The sequence below is a fragment of the Peromyscus eremicus genome, chromosome 19, assembly GCF_949786415.1.
Source record: "Peromyscus eremicus chromosome 19, PerEre_H2_v1, whole genome shotgun sequence".
NCBI classification, from domain to species: Eukaryota; Metazoa; Chordata; class Mammalia; order Rodentia; family Cricetidae; genus Peromyscus; species Peromyscus eremicus.
The window spans coordinates 3564723-3585036 of record NC_081435.1 but is presented as its reverse complement, the minus strand read 5'-3'; the positions used below and the strand labels follow the sequence as shown (position 1 = coordinate 3585036).

The window sequence follows — 20314 nt, the reverse complement described above, 5'->3', positions numbered from 1 at the left end:
AAATTTAAAATGATGCTTGTTAATTTTTCACCACAAACAAATGTTCGTTAAATCACTTTGCCAACTTTTAAAAGTTGAGATGTTAGCAAGCTTTTTTTTTTTTTTGGTCTTTTGAGTTCATATATAAATCTTCTTTAAAGATGTAATTATATGAGTTTGAACCTTGATGCTATAGACTGTGTGGTAAGTCCTCTGGCTTGACCGGTCAGACACACGGGTGTGAAAAGGTATGTGCTCTTTATCAGAGATTATTTCATGAGAAGAAGTGGAAGAAGTGGAGGGAAATTCGTAAAATCTTACTTCTATGCATCCTTCACGCATCCCTAGCTTACGGTGTTTACATCTGTAGGCCAGTCTCTGAAGTGTGAGAACGAAGAGGTAGGTGTGGGTAACTTATACTGCCGACTAAGTTTACATGGGTCTAGTAGCAACCAAAATAAAAATTTAAAGAATAGCCCTGGACTCCCGGGTAATGTGTGTTTAATAAGTAGTCTTCACAGAAATTAGCCCACCGTTATTTTGTTCCGAGTCCACGCTGCCTCCCCTCTCCACGCCCCAAGGGCGGGAAGAGGGCGGAGACTCCGCCCCCTAGCGGAGGCGGCCAGTTAGTCGTGGTCCGTCAGGAGGCGTGGTCTAGAGGGGGCGTGGCCCAGCAGGTCACGTGCCGGGCCGGGCGCCAACAATCCTGGCGCGCGCGTTCCCAGGCCTGCTTGGCTGGGGAGCCACGGTTCCTCGAATTCCGCGCGGTTCCCTCTCGGGATCCCCGGGGCGTCCTCGTGAGAGCGGCCCGCGTGGGTGACGGCCGCCCGGCGGGCGCGGCCCGGCCTGTGGAGGAGGCCGCCTCAGGAGCGGGGCCCGCGAGCGCGCAGGTCAGTGTGGCTCGGGGAGGAGCGTGGCGGGCCCCGGAGCCCCGGGGTCTCGGCGGTGGGCGCCTGGGCTGCGGGCGCTGCCCGCCCGCCGCGCAACTGCGAGCGACTCCGAGCGGAGCGCGCGTCCGAAGTTGTAGTTTCCTTCCAGCCGGAGGAGTGAATGACAATGGAAGTCACGCGTCGTGCGTGAGACCATTGTCCCGCGTTCCACCTGACCGCCTCCACAAACCCCAACGCCAGCAAAAGGCGATTTAGCAATCGAATGACCACAGCTGCACTGAACCAGGGACGATGCGCTTAATCCGTGGCCCCAGAGATCCGCCGCGGGAGGCATTGAACCGTGTTTTCCTGCTTGGAGTTTTCAGCTGTCCGGTGCTTTTAAGTAGGCAGCATTGTGAAATTGAGTTGCTCAGCGTCTGCTAGTTAAGTTAGACAAAGCTGTTTGAATGCTGCTGAGTAGCTATTTGATTTGGAAGGCTGCTTGATAATGGAATTGAACTAGCTTTGCAGTCAGTGATGTCTTTCCTGAAAGAACAGGCTCACTTCTTAGCTTTTGGAAATTGTTGACTGCCTTGAGGGTCGTCAGTGTTCACATGCTGACCCTGTGATTTTTTTTTTTTTTCCTGCACCATGGTTAGTACAAATGTTAAGTCCCGCGAATGAAATTGTAAGCATCTGTAATTATGGAATAGCTACAAAGTCCACTTCCTTTTGATACACTAATTCTAAATTGCTAGGTGAGCCCCCATGTACAACCTACACAGAGAAAGATGTCAGTAACCCTTTCAAAGTTTATCCTTTTAAGTTTCTCTCGGGCAAAGTAGCTCCCAACAGTGTTTGGCAGCGATAATCAGAGTGAGACTTAACTCCCGGAAATTGAGCAGCTTTATCTGAAATAGTAGTTCAGTGACACTTGTTGAGTATTCATTGTGCATCAGCAGGGATGTGTGTTGTTTGGCTAATCCCTGTCCCTGGTGGCTGCAGGTAGTTCTAGCAGTTAGTACGCCTGTGAACAGCCAGGCAGGATTTCTCTAAAAAGTTTCCTTCTCCTGTATTCTCTTAAAGGGAAATGATACTGTTACATAGGGAACCAGTATGTAAGAGAACAGTCAGTTTCTTTTGAGGGGTTGTGCAATGCAGTGCCCATTCAATTACAAAGGTTCTCTTGTTAACTTGACTTAGAGCTGTGTGCTCATAGTATTTTTCAGTTGGAGCTCTGTTGTGGCAATTTTGGTTTTATTTTCAAGAAGATATCATTTCCAGCTGGCATTGAATGCCTGTCATTCTCCTGAGTGCTGGGACTGCAAGATTGTACTGACTACTTTGCAGGACTTGGTGACAGTGTCTTACATGTTGACACAGTATGCAGCTGACTTCAGAAGTGCTCACAGAAAAAGAGTCAGTAGAAGATAGAAATCGACTGGTAACATACAGAGGAGAGAGAATTGGATAGTTCTGCTGGTGAGAAGTTTGAAGGTTTAGAACTTGTCAGTTCTCTTGAACTGAGTCTGTTTCAACCAGAATTCTGTTGATGGCATTGTAAATTCTTTGACGTTCCTAGAAAGAGTACATAGGGTTTTTGGTGTAGTTATTGGCATCTAATGAAGTTCCAGAAAAGGCTGGGGAGATGCTAAGTGGGTAAACTGCTTGGTGCTGTGAGGACTCTGGGGACACATCAGTCTGTAACCCCAGTGCTGCCACAGCATGGCAGGAGGATCCCTGCAAGTTTTTGTAACACTCCTGCTGTTAGAGACAATGGTAAACAGGAGACCCTAACTCAAGCAAGCAAGGTAGAAGGCCAGGAGGGACACCAGAAGTTGTCACACATGTGCTGTGTACACAGTTAGACACATGAACATGCCACCCATATCATACGCACAGAGAAAAAGGCACATATCATACACTCTGCACAGGGTATATTTATGATTTTGGGTGTCATGTCTTTTATCTGAAGTGGTCAGGTTGGCTGGACTTTTCGAGGTTTTTCTCGCAAAACTGATCTGATGCTGACAGTCTGAAGGGTCTGTAGGAAGGGCTGGGATAAGAAATAGGTGATTTACTAGGTTACTCCATTGGACTTTTCCCATTCATTAACCCACGAGTAGGAAGTCATGATGTTATACACGAAAGTGGTCCGTGACTGTACATCATGTGCCATTGGAGAGTAAACCACAAGCGTGCTTAGTGTTTACTTCCCCTTTAAAAGTGACACGTGCTTCTAGTCATAACCACTCCCAGCTCTGAGTCAGGAGGATCCCCTGCACTCAGGAATTGCAGGCTATCCTGGGCAAATGCCAGATCCTTTTCCCTCAAAACTTTTCTTTAAAGAGAAATTTCTATAGTGTATAAACTGTGATGCACCAGTATTACATGGTTTTAATTCTATTTTCAAGATAAAAAATTTTCAAGTATGAAATAAAGTGGGAGAAATTGAAATTCATCTTGTCTGAGGTTCAAAAATGTGTATTAAAAATACAGTTCCATCAACTTCCTTGTTAGTATTGTTATTATGAAAGTATTTGTCTAGTTTGAGACTCTCCTCTGCCAGTGTCTGTAGACCCAGCTGTTTTCAAACACTAGCTGATACTTTTCAGAATCTTCCAAGTTGAAACTGAAGTCAGGGTGCAGGAAGGTTCCTCCTAGATAGAAAAGAAAATGTAGCACAGAGTTGAAACAGTGTTGTAAAGGAATGCTGTCACACTGATTTAATGTTCATCGAGCATTAAGCCTTTCAACTGATTTATATGCAATGATAAATGCCCAGTTATTAGGCCTTATTTTCTGTGTGGCATTAAGTGTAAGCTGTGAGTAACAGACAGAAGGTGATTAAAATGCTAAGTATTAAGAGAACAGCAGCTTGCCCGAGGGTTTGACATGATGACATGATTTCTGTGGTTTGTAAAGTGTCATGTGACATGAGCATAGTCAGCTTCTTTTTCAGAAGAACAGTGCTCATCACCAGGGCACAGACTTACCCAGGAAGTTAGAGGAAAATGTTTGCTACATGAAAAGTTAAGCAGCTTTATCTTTAACTCAAAATACTCTTAAAAATTGTTGCTTTCTTTAAATTGCCATGCTTTAGATATGTTCGATTAGTAAAGCTTAAAATTCAGATTCCTCTTCTTCAGTGTCCACATGGGAACAATGACCCATGGCTTTTAGTTTAGACACTGACCTGAAGTTTATGAAATAGATTGCGTTATCTCACCCCTACATTGGAGCTTCTGGATTATGGTTGTGGTTCTGATGTCATCCATTTGGCAGATAATTTTAATTTCTTGTGTTTTGGCTTTCAACCACAAAGTCAGTGTTAGATTAGCTAGAATCTCTTACCGGTGTTGAGTTTCTAAAACAAAAATGCATCTAGTTTCTTGGATCATTGCAAATGTCATGATTGTAAAAATGTGTGTGTGTGAGCGAGTTTATCAGTGGCTTGGGAACAAATAATAAGAGCAGAAATCCTTACCATATCTATGCCTTTTACATAGTGATTTTTAATACTTTCCTTGTAGTAACAGAACATAACACAGGGACAAGTCCCATTAAGCAGCTGACCACTTTGGAATGCAGTTAAGCAGTTTTCTTAACATACCTTTTAAGCTTTAGTTTCTATGTATATTTGTTTATAACACATTTAATTTTTCCCATATTTGAAATTCTTATAATGTAGCTAAAGTATTATATTGGCATGTTGATATCCAATCATAAAATAAATACCTACTTGTGATTTTTTTTTCCTTTGTGGTGCTGGGGACTAAATCTAGATAGAGCCTTGGATGTGCTGGGCAAGTGCTCTGCCTGTAACCATGTCCTATATCCTTAATGATGTTTTGGATAACTAGGCTTCTTCATCTACCTGTGGAACTTTTTGGTCCTCTGAACTGAAACTCCAGACCCAGTGAGCAATTTCTTGGCATTTGTTGCTCCCTCTTAGTTACTGGCAACTATAACTTTTTTTAAAATTTACTTTTAAAACCTTACCTTTTTTTTCTCTGAGACAGGGTTTCTTTGTGTAACTGTCCTGGCCATCCTGGAACTTGCTCTGTAGACCAGGCTGGCCTTGAACTCACAGAGATCCGCCTGCCTCCGCTTCCCAAGTGCTGGGATTAAAGGTGTGCACTACCACCGCCCGGCTTCTAACTTTACTTTTGGAGACCAGGTTTCCTTAGCTTCAAGCCTGTGAGCCTCCTGCTTCAGCTTCCTGAGTGTTGGGATTACAGATGTACACCACCGTGGATAGCTCTGCTTCCTGCCTCTGAATTGCTCTGTGCTGCCTGCCTTGGTTAAGTGAAATCATACATGTTTGTGTTTTATGCTTGGCTGATGTCATTTACAAGATGTGTTTAAGGTTTATCTGTGTTCTAGCACATGCCAGAAAAAAGGTTTTTTTAAGACTTATTTTATTATGTGTATGGCTGTTTGGTCTACCTATATGTGTGTGCTATGTGCATGTACCTGGTGCCCTAAGAGGCCAAAACGAAGTTTCAGATCTCATGTGATGGAAGTTAAGGGTGGTTGTGAGCTGCCACGTGAGTGCTAGAAACCAAACTTGGGTCCTCTGGAAGGTAGAAAACATCTTCTGAGCCATCTCTCCAGCCCCCGGAGAACCTTTTCAAAGGCTGAATTATATTCTATCACATGTTTCTCACATTTTTTTTTTTTAATTGCCACTTGGATATTGTGAGTGGTACTGCTCTATACAGGAGTATACAAGTACCTGTTTGGTACCCTTCATTCAAAGAGTCGCTGCATCTTGTGGTCATTCTAGACTGAGATTTTGAGGGACTACCACACTTAGGTTTTATGTGTAGTTCAATGTTGTATGTATAACTGGGTTAATCTCGGCATGGGTGAATTTGACTTTGTGCTTTTCAAAAATTTTGTTTTTATTTATATGTATGTACATGTTTATAAGTTTATATGTTTGTAAGTTTGTATGTGGAGGTGACCTCAGAGGTCAAAGGGTGTTGAATCCCCAGGGACTGGAGTTACAGGCAGTTGTGAGCTGCCTTGTGGGGCTGGGAGCAAAACTTGGGACTGGCAAGAACAGCAAGGACTTTTAATCTCTGACTCATCTCTCCAACCCCCTAACTTTTCACTTTTGAGAGCCTTATTCCTAGCTGGGTGTGGTGGAACTACGGTGTGAGGCAGGAGGATCATAGGTTTCGGACCAGACTGGGCTAAACAAGTTCTACCTGGACTGTAAGAGACCTTTTCAAACAGCAGACAACAGTGGAAACTTGATTCCTACCATCGATACATATTATTAAATGTTTTATATTTCTTGTGTTCTGATTGTTTAGCTTCATTATCTTTGGTATTTCTAGGAGTTTTATATTTACAGTAGGTAATGATATTTAATTAACATATTTAAATAATAAAATTATTTAACTCTGGAATTTTTAAAATTTTGAAATTTAAATTATAAAAGAATAGATCCTTGGCCCGGCATGGTGTGAATGCCATCAAACCCAGCACTCAGGAGGCAGAAGTAGGTAGATCTCCGTGAGCTTGAGGCCAGCCTGGTCTACAGAGCAAGTTCAAGGACAGCTAGGACTACACAGTAAGACCTTGTCTCAAAGAAAATAAAATAGACTCCTGACTAAATTTTACAATTCATGATTGCTCTTTAAGCTGTGCATTTGAGGGTCTCTGTTGAGTGTTCAGAACTGTTGGGGCCCAGAATTTACTCAAGTAAGTCAAGATTTAGTGGCCTACTGTTTGTATGGTCACTGTTTTAGTGACAGTATTTAAGAGACAAACTATAAATAGGTTTTCTACATAAAGAAATTAAAGTCAAAGGCCCTTAAGATGAACTTGCAACAAGGAAACATAGGCAGAACTACTGCGGTCTCCCAGGTTTTAAAGTAAAATGTTTATGTAGTTGATAACATTTTCATGGCTGTTCAGAATCTCATTAAGAAATCTAAACTTGAGGCTTGTGAGATGGGTCAGTGCGTAAAGGTGCTTGCCTCCACAAGCCTGGTGACCAAGTTCAAGCCTCAGAATCCACTTAGAGGAGAAGGATAAAACCAATTCCACAAAGCTGACCTCCACGTGAGTCCCCAGCCCACCCTGTCATACACAGGCACACAGTAATGACGAAAAAGTGAAAATTCTTCAAAAAGAGCAGCAGCAGAAATCTGTCCATAAAACAAGATGGTGGGAAATACGACATTGAAGGATAGAATGTGGTTCAAATCCGTCTGACCAGTGCCATTCAGGGGCAGCTTGTCTCTTTCCTTTGGCTGAAACACCAGAGACAAAACACTTTCCTGTATTAAGCTTTCATGATTTCCAATAATTATTATTTAAAAAAATCTGCTCACGATAGGAATTTGGATGATTTTTTGATTCAGAAAAAAATAGTTCTTTGTTTTCTAAAGGTTTAACTTTTACTTACAGGAACTAAATGCTGTTATTTTTATTACGATTGTGCACGTGGTGATACCCAGTGTCCTGATGGTACTCCCCTTAGTTTTTCAGATAGGGTTTCTCACTGAGCTTAGAGCTCAGCGTTGGTTGTGCTGGCTAGTTTATGTCAACTTGTAACAGGATAGGGTCAGTAGTAACCCTAACTAAGGCATCATTTGACTTTATATTGTAATACAGTTTTAGAAATTGTAGGGCATTTTGTATGTGCATGTGTACATGTATGTGTGTATGGATGTGGAGGTCTGAGGTGAGCATCAGGAGTCTTCCTCAATTGCTTGCTTATTTATTTATTTCCTTATTTATTGAGACACTTTCTCACTGTACCTGGAGCTTACCAACTTGACCAGGCTGTCTGCCTGGTCAGTGAGCTTCAGGGATTTCCTGTCTCTGCTCCCCCAGCACTATGTACAGCACACATCCCTACATCTACCCTTTGTGTCTGGTTTCTGGAGACCAAATTCAGAATGCTTGTGCAAACATCACTGTAGGGGGCGCTGCCACTTCAGCCATCCACACGTTTTGTACGTGTGCGAGTGTGGGCACCCATGTGCTAGTGGAGTGCGGCCTCATGTTTCTTGCTTCCAGGCAGTGCTTTCTTTACCTCTCAGGCACCGCGGAATGCTGGCGTTGCAGATGTTCACTGCCTCATCTGGCTTCTGTGTGGAATCTGAACTCAGCTGTCAGGCTTTAGTGGCAAGTGCTTTGCCCACCCAGCGATCTCTTTCTTTGAACCCAGACTGTTCAATGTTTGCTTGGAATTTGAAGTCACTGAGAAAATCTGCAGTTTTTTTTTTTTTTTCTTTTTTTGTGACAAGGTCTTGCTTTGTGGCTATAGGCCCAATCCTCCTGCCGCAGCCTCTCCGATTCTGGAGTTACAGGCATGAGTCACCATACCCAGCTTCTAGGGCATTTTTAAAGGTTTCATGGTCATTACTGTAAATAAATATTTATTTATTTTGCTTTGTATGTAATACTACAAGAAACATAAGTATTACAAATTTAAGATTAGCTACATACTTTAATTGGTGTGCATTGGCAAGTGACCCCCTCCCCCATTTGATGGCCGTGAGAGTTGTTTAGCAGGCTGTGTGAGGATGGGACACTATGTTATTGTTAGAACTTGTCTGCAGTGAGCCTCCCACTCAGAGTTCTTTCAAAGGGAAGTCAGTGGGGTGGGGGGGGCGCCAGTAAGCTTTCCGGGTGAGTGGATCAACACTAACATTAGGCAGCATGGCTGGGGCCTGACCCGTGGGAGTGGAAGGCCAATGGCCAACACCATTTTCTTCTGAGCTCTGAGCTCTAGTTCTTGGGTTTAGGTAGAAACAGAACATTCCTTGGGAGGTGAATGAGTTCTCCTGGCAGCAGATTTGGAAACAGCGATGTGAATGTATAGTCTAGACAGACTCAGACAGTCCAGATAAGATATAGGCCAGGTCTGCAGCTACCCCTCACTTAATTCCTACCACAAGGGGTTAACTTCTCGTCTGTTTCCTGTGTCCCTGTCTACCTTGTCCATGCCTTATGAAATTGAGGTCATGACCACATTAGTTGTCTAAGAACCGCCCTGCATGCACATCTGGAAGCACAGCTGGACTGGTGGCACGACTCTGGTAGAGTTAGCAGGTGACAGGCCCGGCCTTGGAGCCCAAGCTCCTCTCTGCCTGTCTTGTTTGACTTGTACTTTTGATTAGCTGGTTGTAGAATTTCGGATTGGCAGTGATTTTCCTCCGGAACTTAGGGTATTTATTATTTCTTAGCTGCTCATTTTGCACTTGAAAAGTCAGTAATTCTGATTCCTGCTCCTTTATCATTGGAGTCTTTCCCTCTCTGGAAGCTCAAAAGAATTTTCCTTTGCTGATGTGGGCTTTTGAAACCCTGAAGCTCACCCCCAGAAATGCAATTTCCTCCTACAGGCCACGCCTCCTCCAGCAGGGCCACGCCTCTTCCAGCAGGGCCACACCTCCTCCAGCAGGGCCACGCCTCCTCCAGCAGGGCCACGCCTCCTCCAGCAGGGCCACGCCTCCTCCAGCAGGGCCACACCTCCTCCAGCAGGGCCACGCCTCTTACCCCATCCTAAACAGTTCCACTAACTGGGGACCAAACATTCAAACATACGAGCCTGTGGGGGCCATTCTCATTCAAACCACCACATGGGGATCACTTGTCCATAGACCAGAAATTTAAAAAAAAAAAAAAAATGGTTGGGTTCTCAGCTATCCCTTCAATTCCATGAGGTTTTTCTTGGTAGGTTTCTCTGTGTGTCCCATGCTGGCCTTTAACTCACTATGGAGCTGAGTCTGGCCTGGGAGCTTGCAGCAATCCTCCTGCCTCAGCATTCTGAGTGCTGGGATTACAGACCTGTGCCACCCTGCCTGGCTTTACTCTTTTTCTAACATTGCTGGTTTTGGATATACCTTCAGCTTTATTTCCCAACTCTCCCATTGAGCTCTTTATTTTTACTGGTTTTAATTTTTAATGTTATTTTTCTCCATTATTTTAAAAATCAAATATTGTAATTTTTATATTGTATTATAAATATATTAATTTTAATTTTAAAGCTTTTTTATCTGAATACTTTGTCTTCTCCAATTGCTTTTCTCTCTTGTTTGGTTTTGGCCTCTTTCATATTTTAGAAGCTTTTTTATTTTTTGGTTTTTCGAGACAGCTTTTCTCTGTGTAGCTTTGCGCCTATTTCCTGGAACTCACTTGGTAGCCCAGGCTGGCCTCGAACTCACAGAGATCCGCCTGCCTCTGCCTCCAGAGTGCTGGGATTAAAGGCGTGTGCCACCACTGCCCGGCTTATATTTTAGAAGCTTTGTTTAGCTGTCTTGCCCTTGGTAATTGGCTCCCATTGAAGAGCAGGGAAATAGCTGACTAGAAATTGAGCAAGGTGGGCAGCTGTCATTACCAGTTTGTGTAGGGCTCATCTTGGTCATTTGCTGAGAGCCTGTGTCTTGGGATTGACTAGCTAGCTGCATCTGCTGAAGGCTGTCCCTGGCTTGCCACTGTTAGGAATGTTGCCACTATTAAGGCCAGAGGGCTGGGGATCTGGTTTCTCTGCATAGGCTGCCAAGTTTGAAAATACGCCCTCCAGTCTCATCGCTGTCTTCCAGCCAGAGACTCTTTCTTAGCATCTCTGGAGGCTTTACTTGACCAGCTCCCTTTTGATGGACATGGGCATGTATCTTACTCTTCCAGCGTTGCAAGTAGTGCAGCTGTGAAGATGTTGAAAACAGTCTCTGTGTGTCTGCAGGATGGAGCTCTGAAACAGTTTCTCAAACTGTCAAATGTTACATATGGACTTTGGAGTAGCTTTGATACTGCAGCCGTGGAAGGTGGTGTGCATTGCAGCAGGGTACACATTCCTGCCTGTGTCACTAGGCATGCTCAGGTTTTTCTTTTCTTGTTGTTGTTTTTAGCTAGTGGGAAAAAAAAAAATGTGTTTTGTTTATTTACTGATAAGACTGAAATATATGTTTCTTCTGAGAATGGCTATTTTTAACATTTGCCCATTTTGACAAATATATTTGGCTCTGACTTTTTATATTTAGTTTGGAGCTAGGTAAGGATGTATAAGAGGAAAAAAATCAAGTATTAGCACTCCAGGGTCTTTATGTCCTTATCTCTAATTTATTTTTTTTTTTCTGGCCCTGAAAAACAATTTATTGTGTCTCTCCTGAGCTACAAATGAAATGATTCTTCCCCCTTTTGCATTAGCAGGGAACAGCTGCAAGCTTATTATGCTGTTAGATCATAACCCTACTTTTATTTTTTTAATCTAGAAATGAACACAGAAGCAGAACAACAGCTTCTCCATCATGCCAGAAATGGTAACACTGAAGAAGTGAGGAAGCTACTGGAAGCCATGGAGCGGACTGAAGTGGTTGCTGACATCGATTGTAAGGGTGAGTTCCCAATGCTTGCTTGTTTCTAGCTTTCTCTTTCAAGTCCCCACTACTCCATCATGCGTTTAATCTTTCTGATCTTGCCCATGGTAAATCTCACTCCCTTTTCCTTGGAAGAACTCCCCACAATACTGTGTGAAATGTCTTTACTTATACTGTCTAGGGCAGAGAATTGAGGTCCATTCTGGGAATTTTTATGGCTCTTAAACCTTACAAGTTACAAGGGTGAGCCCAAGTGTGCATTCTCTGATAATGTTTTTATTTTTCTTAGAAACATTATAGCTGAGCCAACAAGTTTGTGTGATTACTGTTTGCCCAGTGTGTAAAGTGTTGTGGTCGTGTTGGGAGAGACAGACAAGTTTCCTGGCCTTGTTGAGATTAGTCTAGATGAACAGACCAGGTTAGTGTCCACTACAAAACAGGTGCCTGTGTGTGGAAGCTCGGCTGTGTGGGTCCATAGCGGAGGATCAGGTGCTGGTGTGTGGAAGCTCGGCTGTGTGGGTCCATAGCGGAGGGACAGGTGCTGGGATGTAAAAGTTCTGGTGTGTGGGTCCATCGCGGAGGATCAGGTGCCTGTGTGTGTAAGCTCGGCTGTGTGGGTCCATCGCGGAGGATCAGGTGCCTGAGTGTGGGAGCTCGGCTGTGTGGGTCCATCGCGGAGGATCAGGTGCCTGAGTGTGGAAGCTCAGCTGTGTGGGTCCATCGCGGAGGATCAGGTGCTGGTGTGTGGAAGCTCGGCTGTGTGGGTCCATCGTGGAGGATTAGGTGCTGGTGTGTGGAAGCTCGGCTGTGTGGGTCCATCGCGGAGGATCAGGTGCCTGAGTGTGGAAGCTCAGCTGTGTGGGTCCATAGCGGAGGATCAGGTGCCTGAGTGTGGAAGCTCGGCTGTGTGGGTCCATAGCGGAGGATCAGGTGCCTGAGTGTGGAAGCTCAGCTGTGTGGGTCCATAGCGGAGGATCAGGTGCTGGTGTGTGGAAGCTCGGCTGTGTGGGTCCATAGCAGAGGGACAGGTGCTGGTGTGTGGAAGCTTGGGTGTGTGGGTCCATAGCGGAGGATCAGGTGCTGGTGTGTGGAAGCTTGGCTGTGTGGGTCCATAGCGGAGGGACAGGTGCTGGGATGTAAAAGTTCTGGTGTGTGGGTCCATAGCAGAGGATCTGTACCTGCTTGGGTTTGTGGGTTTATAAGGGAAGATCTGTAACTGAAATTTGAAGGAGTAGCTGCTTAGAAATAAACTTAGGGATAAGTGAAAGACCACATGGGACTTAGCCTAGAGAAGAAAAGGATAAACAGAACTAATAAGATACATGATTATGAGAGGGGTTGTATTAAATTGGTTCATGTGATCACAGTGGGTGGTTAAGGAGTGGATCTGGGAGCAGGTACTGTGGGGATAGTTAAGGAGTGGATCTGGGAGCAGGCACTGTGGGGGTGGATTGTGTTGCTGGAAAGATCCAGGAGTTCTGTGAGAGCTGGTTTTGCTGTGATGCTGAAAGGTGAGGTCATTGCTAGTGGTACCGAGGTAGGTAAGAGATGTTGGCAGTTAAGGATTCAGAGATGTTGGAGGTAGGAGAGACTCCTCAGCCGGGCATTATAAGAAGGACACCAACCCAAACTGTGGGGCTTGACTTTGTGGTGCCACAGCTCCTCAGGGTGCTTTTATTTTTCTTCACTATTGCCTATAAACCTGGCTGTACTTATGGAAAAACGGAGGGAGTGTATTTACCAGGCTTTGGGGGATTTTCTAGGCAGCTGTGACAGAGATAAGGATGATAAAGACGTTAGGGTCAATGTACATGCCAGAGTTAGTGAAGGGGAGATGGCTACTAGTTACATGTGTGAAAAGTGATGAAAGAGTCGATGGGCTGACCACATGAACAAGCTGGGAATTTGAGTTTGTGGTAACGAGGACTATTGGGGTCCAGCCCCTTGATAGTCCCCTCCCAGGGTCTGGAAGAATCTACAACCAGCTGATAATTAATCTTTGATGATAAGAAATGAATCTACGTACACAAAATTCTTTAGTCCATACACTTTATTCTTCTGTATCGGTTCTCTCTCTACACAGCTTCTGTTCTGCTCTCATGCCTAGCTCCTTTCCTGCCTGATTTCTCTCTACATTTATCTGCTGACCCCTCTAAGCTCTAACTTAATTCTCTCATCTTAATTCTGCCCCATCTAGGTTCTCGTTCATCTAGTTCTTTCCCATCTTAGCTCCTCCCACATCTCCTTCTCTCTCCCATCTCCTTCTTCCCCATCCTGTTCTTCCCCATCTGGCTCGTCCTCATCTTCCATCTCATTCCTCTAGTCCTCTCTTCTAGCCCTTCAATCCAGTTCTTCGCATCTCAGTACGTTCCTCTCCAGTTCTTACCCATCTAGTTCTTCTGTTCTCTTCTCTCTTCTCTGTCTCGTCTTCAAGTTCTCTCTTCAAAAATCCTCCTCTCTCTCCTTCTCCCTCTCAGTTCTCTGACTCTCTCAGTTCTCCCCAAGTCTCTCAGGAATCCAGTTATAAACCCTAGCCATAGCAATCCTCTCACAGAGCAAGGTCATCAGGCTTGAATTCTTACAGGGTCTTAAAGACCGGTAAGAATTTTCCTCAGGCAGTGACCACCAGGCTTTCTTTTACAATCCAAAATGGGAGTGGTAAAGGAGGAGGTCAATAGAGAGCTAATGATCAGTTAATATATCAAGAAGGGAATTTATGTGCTCAATCTACATTCCTAGAAGTAGTTAGGTAAGAAATTAGGAGTCTGTTAGTAAGGCTGTAAGGAAGGAGGGTCTCACCCTAAATTGCACAAGAAATAAAGCTATCCTCCTGACCTAGGAGACAGGTGTTGTTTCATTTGGCCTTGGATGCTTAAGTCTGTTCTTAGAGAATACAGAGGTATCTCTGATAAGGTACTTTCGTCCGTCTGGGAATGGTCCTGGCAGGATGCTGCCAATGATGATAATTATAGGAAGACTTGAACTGGGGTTCTGGCTGTGCGTAGCTGTCAGCTATATATATGTATATATCTGAATATTCCTTTAGTAGAGGGGAAATGGTGCCCAATACATGATGGAGAAGCTACAATAGCACACGAGAAACTCATAGCAGGAAAGGGCTGATAATCAAAAGTCAAATATCACCAAGGCTCCTTGAGCCTCAGCTTGACCTCTAGAAGGCCCTTGGTTTCCTCCAGGTATTAGCTTTTTCATAATCAGCTGAAATCCTATGCTATATAGTTTTGCGGCTTGTAGCATTGTGGGAGTGGCTTTCTATGATTGTGGTGGAACCAGGGGTCAGCTCTGACAGTGGCTACTTGGCACTGAGTGGAGATGCAGTTCACAGGAAGTGATGGGAGCAGGCTGTGGATGTAGTTCACTTGGTAGAGTGCTGTATAGCATGCATAACAGGTTTTATCCTCAGCCCTACATGAACAGAGCATGGTCGTGCATATCTGTAATCTCAGCACGTGGGAGATGGAAGCAGGAGGATCGGAAGAAAGGCCACCTTTGAGGCCAGCCTGGGACACATGAGCTCTAGTTTCAAAAGGGGGTGGTGGTGGGAGTTACCAAGGGGATAAAGTTGTTTGCTGCCACGTCTGACAATCCAGGTTGATTCCTGGAACCAATGTGGTGGGAGGAAAGAATAGAACTGACTCCTGCAGGTTGTCCTCTGTTTTCTACACGAGTGCTATGATATATATGTCTACACACGCACACATACACACACAGTAAATAAATGGAGTAAATGGGTCATTCTGGGAAAAGCTAGATTTTCCTGCAGAAGAGAAGGCAAAGGAAGTGCTCAGTAAATAGCCTGAGGTGTTCACAGGACACTTAGGAGAAGAACAGATGCAGCAGTTGGTAAATGGGGGTAGGCACAGGCCCTTGGGGTTGTGGCTGCAGATCGTGTGGGTTCAGAACTAGACATCCAGGAGCTGCGGTGCGCGGTGGACTCTGGAGCTCTGCTACATCCTCTAGCTGTTGGCTTTGGGTGTTTGACAGGATGTCGTTTCTGCAGCCTGAGCTAGAGTTCTAGTAAGCTTCTAGAGCCATCTCCGTTGGAAGCCCATTGGACTGTCCTTTATCTCGTTTGCTTAGCTGACTTACACAGCTTTAACTTCTGCGCTCTGTGAATGCCTGTCCTTGGCATTGCTGTTTGGGATCTGATAGTTTTAACACTGGTTTTGGTTTTCTGGCTGTGCGCTCCAGCACTCTGGAAACCTGATCTTCTCATTAACTGAGATTGTATCTGAAGTCCAAGACTCGCTTGTAAGTCCTTGTCGGGGTGAGCAGTGTGGCAGCTGCTATGGGAATACTCCAGCAGGTGCCGCTCTGAAGGGCTCTGCACCCCCTTGAGTTCCCCAGTCTCTCCCCAGTGCTGCAAGGTGGGGCAGGTTGGATCCAGACTGGACTCTCAGAGCCAGCAGGCTGATGGAGGTCAGGGAGCTGGACTGTAGCCTTGAAGGATGGACATGGTGAGTCCCAGGCGGCATCCATCACACGTTTGCAGTTCCTACTGTGGGAATGTGTCTTGCCTTTCAGCAGTTATATGAGACCTGTAGGCTAAGGAACCTCAATAGAAAGAAACCCAGTTTATTGAAAACTACCTAAATAATATCTAACGATACCCTTTTCCCCCCTTTTTCAGGAAGAAGTAAGTCTAATTTGGGCTGGACACCTCTTCATCTGGCATGCTATTTTGGACATAAACAAGTGGTCCAGGATCTGTTGAAGGTCTATTTATGGCTTTTTATTGACTGTAATACTATGGGGTCATGTGATGAGAGCCTTGAGACAGCACTGAGCACAGGAGTGTGCTAAAGCGGCAGCACATCCTTACACACAGTCTTCCTTCACTACGTACACAACAGGCTAGTCTAACGCGCTATAATTCCAGTTTTAAATTTCAGCTTTACATTACCGTTTTTTAAAAATGGCGAAGTAGGAATTTAATAAAGATAATTTTCAACTTTGCAAGCATGACAGTTATGGAAAAGAAGCAAAGCACATCCTAAATAATTAAAAATGACATCAGAATCTCAGAGAAGACCTAATGAGAACTGAGGCCTCAAATGTCCTTCCTGATAATGCTTCCTAGGGGCATTTTTGAAATTGGATCACATCATGTTTGTGCATTTGAGCTGTGGCATCTTTTCAGTGTGAACACTTCCATATTGATGATAGAGGAGATACTTGAGGTCCAGGGACAGCGCTTACAATCCTACTACTCTAGGGTGGGGTGCAGCTGCACAGGCCTTTACAGAACAGGACAGCGCTTACAATCCTGTGCACAGGCCTTTACAGAACAGGGACAGCGCTTACAATCCTGTGCACAGGCCTTTACAGAACAGGAACAGCGCTTACAATCCTGTGCACAGGCCTTTACAGAACAATCTTGTGCTTGGCTTGTCTGGCCGATTTTGCCTTTCAGGAAACCTGTGTACTTTAGCTGTGAATCAAGTTTACTTTTAGTAACAAAAAACAAGCTTAAATTATTTTAATTTTTAAAGCAGTTAGGAATGCTATTTATTTATTTATTTATTGACTTATTTGTGTGTGTATGTGTATTTACTAATGTGTGGACGCTATTTAAAGTTTTCATGTTTACTAGGCTGGTGCAAAAGTGAACGTATTAAATGACATGGGGGACACGCCATTACATCGAGCTGCCTTCACAGGACGAAAGGTGAAAAATATTCTATTTTTTTTTGTTTGCAAGTGAGATAGTTGGAAGAATAGTCCCTGCTGTGTGCTCAGTCCTACCTACCTGACCAGGTCCCTGGAAAACCACAAGGAAGTGGAGAAACGAGCCCTTTGGTTGGAAGGGCACATGGGGTGGGGCGTGTATGTGTGTGTGTGTGTGTGTGTGTGTGTGTGTGTGTGTGTGTGTGTGTGTGTATGTGAGCATTGCACTGTGAGGTAAAACACGAAGGCCAGGGACTTTGAACATGCTCGGCCCCTGCCCCCCATGCCAAAAGCAAATCCTAACTCCCATTGTCTCAGTTCTCCTTGGGAGGTATCCATTGCAGTGATTTCTGGTGCATTCACAGAGTTGGGTAGCCATCACCATGACCCAGTCACTCCATTACGTTTCCTGGGTCCTCTACACATTCATCCCTGTGCCTGCCTCAAGCCTCAGGTTACCATTTGTTATTTTCTCTAGATAGTTGCCTTTTCTAGAAACTCTTATAAATGGAAACACTTTTGTACTGTAGTGATGAGGTTTATCTGTATTGTAGCATGCACCAGTACCATGTGTGCACAGCTGTGTGCACAGCCGTGTGTCTGTCCTTTCAGACGGGTCACTCACCGCAGAGACAGGTAGCCTGCAAGCCCCACAGTCCTCTTGTTCCTATCCTCACAGTGTTGGGGTTACAGGTTCAAGTGCAATGGTGCCTAACTTCCTTTGTGGCTTTGACCTGAGGTTCCCATGCTTGCACAGCAGATGCCTTTACCTGCTGAGCCATTTCCCTAGCCCTTCTGCTAAGTCTTAAAAGTACACATTGGAGTATTTCAGAGTGCTTCTCTGGCACCCCTGCATCTGCATAGCTTAGCGTCTGGCATCCATTGTCTAGGTAGCAGTGGCTCACACTCAGTCTCATGGGGCTTCTGCGTGGTCTGCGAGCTTAGGTTGGCAGAGCATTCAGAGTCAGGCTTTTCTCACTTTCCTTCTTTCTGAAGGACCCACTCTTAGTTTTCCTGCATGTGAGTGCTGTTCCCTAGTACCTGGGACTGTGTGGGAAGATAACCTTCCCTCTGCTTCTTTTATTTCTAGGATCTCTCTGTTAGGGCAAAGGGCAGAACAGCCCAACACTTATACGCCTTCAAAGCTCTCTGTACCCGAGTCTTTGATATCTGTGAATATGCTCGATTTCAAAGTTGTAGACAGAACTGAGACTGCTCTTTAGCTGACTGAAAGATGGCTATGCAATCCTGAGTGTCCTTAAGTGTGAGAAGGAGGCAGAAGAGGAGTTGAATCAGAGGGAAATCTGTCCAGTTAGATGCTATGCTTCTGGCTTGGAAATTATAGGAAGCAGCCAAGAACCAAGGCGTGTTGATGGCCTTGAGAAGCTACAAAAGCAGGCAATAAAGTCCCCAGAGAGCTTCTGGAAGGACCTGGTCCTCCACTGCTTTGATTTCATCCAGTGAGCTGCATTTCAGAATTAATAAAGTACAGAACTTTAGGATAAATTTGCAGTGTTTTAAAACTCCAGGTTTGTAGTAGTTGGTTAGAGCAGTAATAGAAAGCTAATAGTCTATTGGGAAAAGCAACCTCATGCTGTCAAGTTCTGTGGGTTGGTTTCCAACTGAAGTGGATATTTTTACTAATGATGCCTTTTGGTGTGGGTTTTGTCTTTTGTTCTAAATCAAGTCAGTTTCGTATGGCAGCCAAGCTACCGTTTGCCACTGGCTGCTCTGCTCTAGACAGGCTTCCTTGGCACAGTAGGGGCTGGGGAAGCCTTGGCTAGAAGGCTGGTGACACCTGACTCTGTTGTCTAGCACTTCTTGCTGAGTATCAAGCACTCTTGGTCTGCTGAGTCCTTAGTGGACACCAGTAGCTCGAGAAGGTTCATGTAGGTAGTTCTGGCCAGGTTTGCAGTCATCTTTGCAGGATAACTCTTCTTTGAGCTCTTAATGTCCTAGCAATAGAAGTCACCTCATCCCACATTTTCATAAATTTTTCTGTCATAATAGAAGCGGCCTGGTAAGTAAGTTGTAACGTAGTGACCCACTTCCTGTGGTCACAAAGCTGTTTATGGGCTGTCATATTTCTCCAGTTTCCGTCCTTCTGATGATGTTTCATATCGGTCACCAGGAACCCACCTGAACGTGTTGGGATGTTTGAATTAATCTCTTCTTGCCTGTTGGGTCACAAGTTGGTACTTGTGAACCAGGTGTGAAACCTTAACTAAAACTGGGACAGATGTTTCCCCTTTTAAGACAACACACAAAATGTGACCCTTGCTGAGTCGTAGGAGTGAACCACTTAGGATTTCCCTTCATGGTCCCGAACTCCTCCTCTTCTGTGGAAGTCAGAACATTCTATTTCCATTTCTTCCCACATTTCCCACCTCTACCTGTTTCTGAAATGCAGTCTTCCCAGTTCCTGATTTCTTGTGGCTGCCAGGAAGCTCTTCTTTGCCAGGTTTATCAGATACAGGTCAGAATTTCACTCATGTTATACCTTGTGCTGGAATTATTGCTGTGTTTTCACCCTCCTATGGGGCTTCGTCCATATTGCTCCCAAGGAATTAGCACATTTCATCTGTCCTGCATGAATGCAGCACAGGTCTCCCTGCCCACTTTAACCACTTAGATCCAGTCAGCTCATTATTACCTGTCCACATATTTGGGCATTTCTATTATTTTATTGACCTCTGAATATGTGATCATGCTAAATTGGGCCTTAGTCTAAAAATCCAACTATGTTCATGTAACATTTAGCTAAGGTAAATGCTTCTATCATGTGCAAATAATAAACATGAATGGATTAGACAAAAAGTTTAACTTCTAATTGTGGTCACAAAAACCCAAATTATCTTGTAATCCTTTATCATGATTATAATTTTAAATATCTCATAAACTTAAAATTAAGTGATTTTATATAGAATATTGAGTTTAAGTTTAGAAAAAAACTATAAAATGCTTTAAATCATTGTACTCTGAAATATATAACATTCATTCCCCAAATTTTGAGTGCACTTTGGCTTTTCTTGGTATGGTAGCGACCTCTAGTGTTCCGTATTGGAAATCAGCACAACAGAATTTTTTTTAGTGTTCTATTTGATACTTGTTTTTCAGAGGCATTTAGAATTCTGATGTTTTTTATACATTTTGTAAATTGCTTAAAATAGTGACATAATAAGTATGTAAATATTTTGATTGTGACACTGGCCTTCATTGAAAATAAATTTAAAATAAATGCTTTCTATATACTGTCCCTAAGGAGTTCTATATCCTAACAGACAGAAGTGATCTGTGATCTGAAGTTGATGTAAGAATTCCCTTGTACACCTAAGGTTGGTCGTGCATCACCCAAACAGGTTGACTGTGTTGTTTCATTTATTGATAACCAACTGCTCTTAAATAGAGATGGACACATTGGCATTTGTTCTTTGG

At 44.1% G+C, this 20314-nt stretch overlaps 1 protein-coding gene across 3 annotated transcripts in view; it reads left to right on the top strand.

Annotated features, from left to right (window-relative positions):
* The first annotated feature begins 757 nt into the window (after positions 1 to 757).
* The window catches only part of Osbpl1a (oxysterol binding protein like 1A), a 191967-nt gene continuing 172410 nt past the window's right edge, over positions 758 to 20314 (top strand). Inside the window, exons 1-4 of one of the 3 annotated variants that reach the window (XM_059246373.1) lie at positions 758 to 869; positions 11087 to 11209; positions 15843 to 15928; positions 16806 to 16880. In XM_059246373.1, the coding sequence (XP_059102356.1) occupies positions 11089 to 11209; positions 15843 to 15928; positions 16806 to 16880 (282 nt within the window). In that variant the 5' untranslated portion in view covers positions 758 to 869; positions 11087 to 11088. The remainder of the gene's footprint in view (positions 870 to 11086; positions 11210 to 15842; positions 15929 to 16805; positions 16881 to 20314) is intronic. The other 2 variants (XM_059246372.1, XM_059246374.1) reach the window with 2 other exon arrangements.